At 53.1% G+C, this 4,332-nt stretch overlaps 1 protein-coding gene across 1 annotated transcript in view; it reads left to right on the plus strand.

The window, feature by feature from the left end:
• UNC13A (unc-13 homolog A (C. elegans)) overlaps positions 1–4,332 on the plus strand; it is a 91,622-nt gene that overhangs the window by 60,925 nt on the left and 26,365 nt on the right. The window contains exons 42-44 of the mRNA XM_015569578.1: positions 191–247; positions 2,841–2,933; positions 3,812–3,971. Coding sequence (XP_015425064.1) covers positions 191–247; positions 2,841–2,933; positions 3,812–3,971 — 310 coding nt within the window. The remainder of the gene's footprint in view (positions 1–190; positions 248–2,840; positions 2,934–3,811; positions 3,972–4,332) is intronic.

A 4,332-nucleotide genomic window follows, 5' to 3' on the forward strand; every position in this document is an offset into this window, starting at 1 on the left:
CCGGAGTGGGAGGCTGTCTGTCTGTCCGTCTGCCGCTGACGTTTCTCTCTCTCTTGTCTCTCCTCCCTGCCACTCGCCGCCCCCTCCGCGCCTCCCCTGCTCTCCCCACGCACACTCGCCCTCCACCCTCGCCCCCGGATTGCTCGTCTCTGCCCCCGCTTCCCTCTCTCCTCCCTGCCCCCGCGATTAGTCCATGGTGGAAAAGGGACTAGATTTACCCTTAGTGAAGACATTTATCCTGAGAAGGGTACGTGCGGAATAAAATAATTTTAGAGAGTGAAAAGTGCTACCAAAAAAAAATAATAAAAATGGCGGATGTGACAAAGAGAGAAGGTGGTGGATGGGAGGAGCTAATTTAGGTTGGGTAATCCAGATCTGAATGAATGACAAAAAGGAGTGCTTTTGCAAGGCTCTGGGGACACAAGGTTGGGTCAGGGGGACAGAGGGTACAAAGATCCAAGGAGGGACAAAGACGGGCTTGGCTGCCAGAGGAAGCGCCCAGGGCACCCGGGGCAAGGTCGGCCCCTGAGCCTCAGTCTTCTCCTCGCTGGGCAGGAGAAGGGCCAGGACCTTAATTCATAGGATGCGATGAGTTAAATTCAGAGCAGTTTCTGGCATTTAATAGCGCCTAGCAATTTTAGTTACTGCTGCTGCTGTTGTTATTATTAATATTATTATTATTATTATTAAGGTATCACTTTTCCGAAGGTAGAAAACTTCCCATTTTTCAGGCTCTATGAGTCAGCCCTTGTACTAAGAACTTCTCAAGGATTCTTACCAAGATTCCTTCCAAACACCACACTAAGGGGGCTCATCATTCCATAAATGAGGATACTGCGTCTCAAAGGAGAGGCCACTTGCCCAGGGATCCTTACCCTGCAGGGGGTGGGGACTTGGGGGTGGGGGAGGCGCGAGAGAAGCACAGACAGGCCCAGAAAAGACCCTTCCTCTTGGAGCCAGCAAACCACGGGAAGGGGGCTCCCAGCACTGCCCCCCTCCCCCTTCTTACTAGCTTTGGCCTTGGTCTGACCCTCACCCATCCCAACCACTGTCCGGTTCCCTCCTGGCACCCTCAGTCTGGCCCGGATTGAGCTTGCAATGAAGCATCAGCCTGGGGTGGGGGCGGGGAGGTGAGGCTGAGCATGTGATTGGGGGAGGGGGCGAGAGCCTGAGATGATAAGGAAAGTGGCCTGGGGTAGCAGCGAAGATGGGGGTGCACTCCCCAATACTGGGGTGCTGGGGGTGGGCAGGTTTTTATGCCCTCGAGCCTCTAACTTCCTGCCCCTCGCAAGTGACCTGGATCAACCTTGGACTGACCCATTCTCCTTCCCCACCCCCACCCCAACTTTCCTCCTGTTCCTCCCCATGCATGGGGTGCACCAAGCGGAGAGCTTCCTAGGGGGCTTGGGCAGGGCCCAGTCAGTCGATGTGCTGGCAGTCACAGGTCCCCAGGCCCCACAGGGTGCCTTTCTCAGAGTCACAGGAGCTTTTAAGCTGCCCTTCAAGGATCCTCATCAAAACCCGTCAGGATCTGGTGCTGGGCAGACACAGAAGTGCACCTTCCATCGACTCAAGTAGACAAGGGAATCTGTTGGCTCTGGAACTAAAATATTAGAGGTTGGGTGGGCATCAGGAGTAGCTGGATCCAGAGCCTTCAACAACGCCACTGGTCATTGATCTCTGCAGACACCACTTTGGGGTGGCCTCTCCCCTCATTAGGCAGCATCAGCCTTGCCAGTTTAGCACCAGACAGAGAGACGCTCTCCTAACAGCCAAAGTCCCAGGGCCAACTCCTACTGGCCCAGCTTGAGTCACATGACCATCCCTCTGCCTATGACTGCAGCCATGGGCAGGGAATGCTCTAATTGGACAGCCATGGTTCATTCAGCCATACTGAAGTGTGGGATGGAGCCACCCGGTCTGAGGTGAGGGTGGGGGCATCTCTAAATGGAAACTTGGGATTGTCTATTAGAAGAGGAATGGTGTGGAGGCAGGGAAAATAAAAGAGGACGTCCATGTGGCCGGAGCGGAGTTAGCAAGGGTGAGAGTGGAGGGAGGTGAGGCAGCAGAAGGAACTGTGAGGCCTATCGGGAGGGACACGGCAGGTCACAAAAAGGACTCGATTACCTCCGAGTGAGATGGGAGCGTTTGGAGCAAAGGAGGGATGTGATCTGACTTACTGGGGTTTCTCTGGCTGGTGTATTGAGAGAAGCTCAGAGGAGGATGCAAGGAGACAGGCAGGAGTCTGCTATAGTGTGATGATGGGGGCTGGGTCAGGATGGAGGTCCGGGAGGTGGGTGAGATTCTGGATATATTTTGAAGGCAGAGCTGGTGTATCTGTACTTAGGGAGGAAGTCAAGGGGATCCAGGAGTGAGGTATAGGGTGCCCCAACAGTTTGAGGGTTGACAGAAAAGGAGGAAGTGATAAAAGAGGGTGAGAAGTGACTAGTGTATAGGATGAGAACGTGGAGAGCGTGGCATTGTTGTAGCCAAGAGGAGAAACTGAGGCACAGAAACCAGAGCGCCAGATCCTGCCACGATGGTGTGTAAGATGAAGACCGAGTTTTGACCTTATGGTGGTCAGTCAAAAGAAAAAAGTGGGGGGCAGACACATTAGGCTCAGAGAAGTTAAGCGATCACAGAGCAAGGCAGTGAAAGGCCAGAGGCCTGGGTTCCTGGCCTCCCCAAGATGACCTGCCACCCCGCCCACCCTCCGTGCCTCCCTGTCAGGGCTGTTGACCTGGTGCTGCCAGCACATCGTGGGTAGGGGATAGTCCGGGTCCCTTCCGGCGGGTGGGAAAGAATGGAGCTGACGCCAGCACCCTCCCCTGCCCTCCCAGGCTCCAACGTGGAAGACCCTGTGGGTGAAGTCTCTGTCCACGTTGAGCTCTTCACTCATCCAGGAACCGGGGAACACAAGGTCACAGTGAAAGGTAAACAGCCTGAGGGGGGAAGGGGAGCGCCCCAGCCAGGATGTACGAGGTTCTACAACAGAAGCCAGACTATCGGCTTAAGCAAGAAAAACTTTTTCTTTAGAACTGAAAATTCCAGCCCTGGCCAGTGTGGCTCGGTTGGTGGGCATCATCCCAGGCACTGAAAGGTTGTTTATTCGATTCCTGGTCAGGGCACATGCCTGGGTTGCAATCTTCATCCCCAGTAGGGGGCATGCGGCAGGCAGCTGATTGATGTTTTGCTCTCACATTGATGTTTCTCTCTCTCTCTCTCTCCCTCTCCCTTTCTCTCTCTCTCTCTCTCTAAAAATCAATAAAAAAAAAATCTTTAAAAACAAAAACTGAAAATCCCAGCAGTATACCACCTTCAGGCATGGCTGAATCCAGGGGTGCAAACAGTGTTAACAGGACTCAGTTTCACTTTCTCCCTCTCTCGGCTCCTCTATCCTTTAATTTTGTTAATTAGCATACATATTTTAGCCATGGCCTAGAATAACAGTGGCTTGAACAAGATAGAATACATTTTTTTCTGAGTTGACTCCAAGGACAGAGTTGACTGTGAGGCATCATAGTCTTGGGGATCCAGGCCCCTGTCATCTTTTGTTGGACTTCTATCCCTAATATGTTTTCCTCCTCTATAGGGTCCCAAATAACAGCCCTCACCAGTATCCCAGCCTTCAGCTAGAGGAAAGAGAAGTTTAGGCCCTAAACTTTAGGGCATTTTCCCTTTGAAGCCATAACCATGGCTACACTTAGCTACAGTAGCATGCTGGGAAATGCAGTCTTTCGGACAGGCTTTGAAAACCATGGCCCCAAAATGAGGGAAGCTGACCAACCTTCTCCTCCACTTCCTCCAATAGTGGTGGCTGCCAATGACCTCAAGTGGCAGACTTCTGGCATTTTCCGGCCGTTCATTGAAGTCAACATCATTGGGCCCCATCTCAGCGACAAGAAACGCAAGTTTGCAACCAAATCCAAGAACAACAGCTGGGCCCCCAAGTACAATGAGAGCTTCCAGTTGTGAGTCTGGGGTGCTCTGGGGAGGGGGCGTTTGCTGGGTTAATCTCAGCCCACGAGGCAGGAGGCATGTCTGATGGGCCAGTGGTTCGTGGGCACAGGGATGTGAGAGGTCACGTCCTAGGTAGGGTTGGTGGGAACAGAGGCACCTTTGTGCAGAACTGACCTCAGTGAGGGAACATTGAGAGGAAGTTGACCACCTTGGGGGGCAGGCAGGTGCGTGTTTGGGGGTTGGCATCGAGTGTGATATAACATCATGATGAAGGCTTGTAAAGCGGAGGGGAATCTGAGCAGAGGGGTGTGTTGGTTGGGGCCACTTCTGGGGCTGGAGACTCTGGTGGTTAAGTAGTGTGGGTGGTCATGG

Source organism: Myotis davidii, unplaced genomic scaffold (assembly GCF_000327345.1).
Source record: "Myotis davidii unplaced genomic scaffold, ASM32734v1 scaffold306, whole genome shotgun sequence".
Taxonomy (NCBI): domain Eukaryota; kingdom Metazoa; phylum Chordata; class Mammalia; order Chiroptera; family Vespertilionidae; genus Myotis; species Myotis davidii.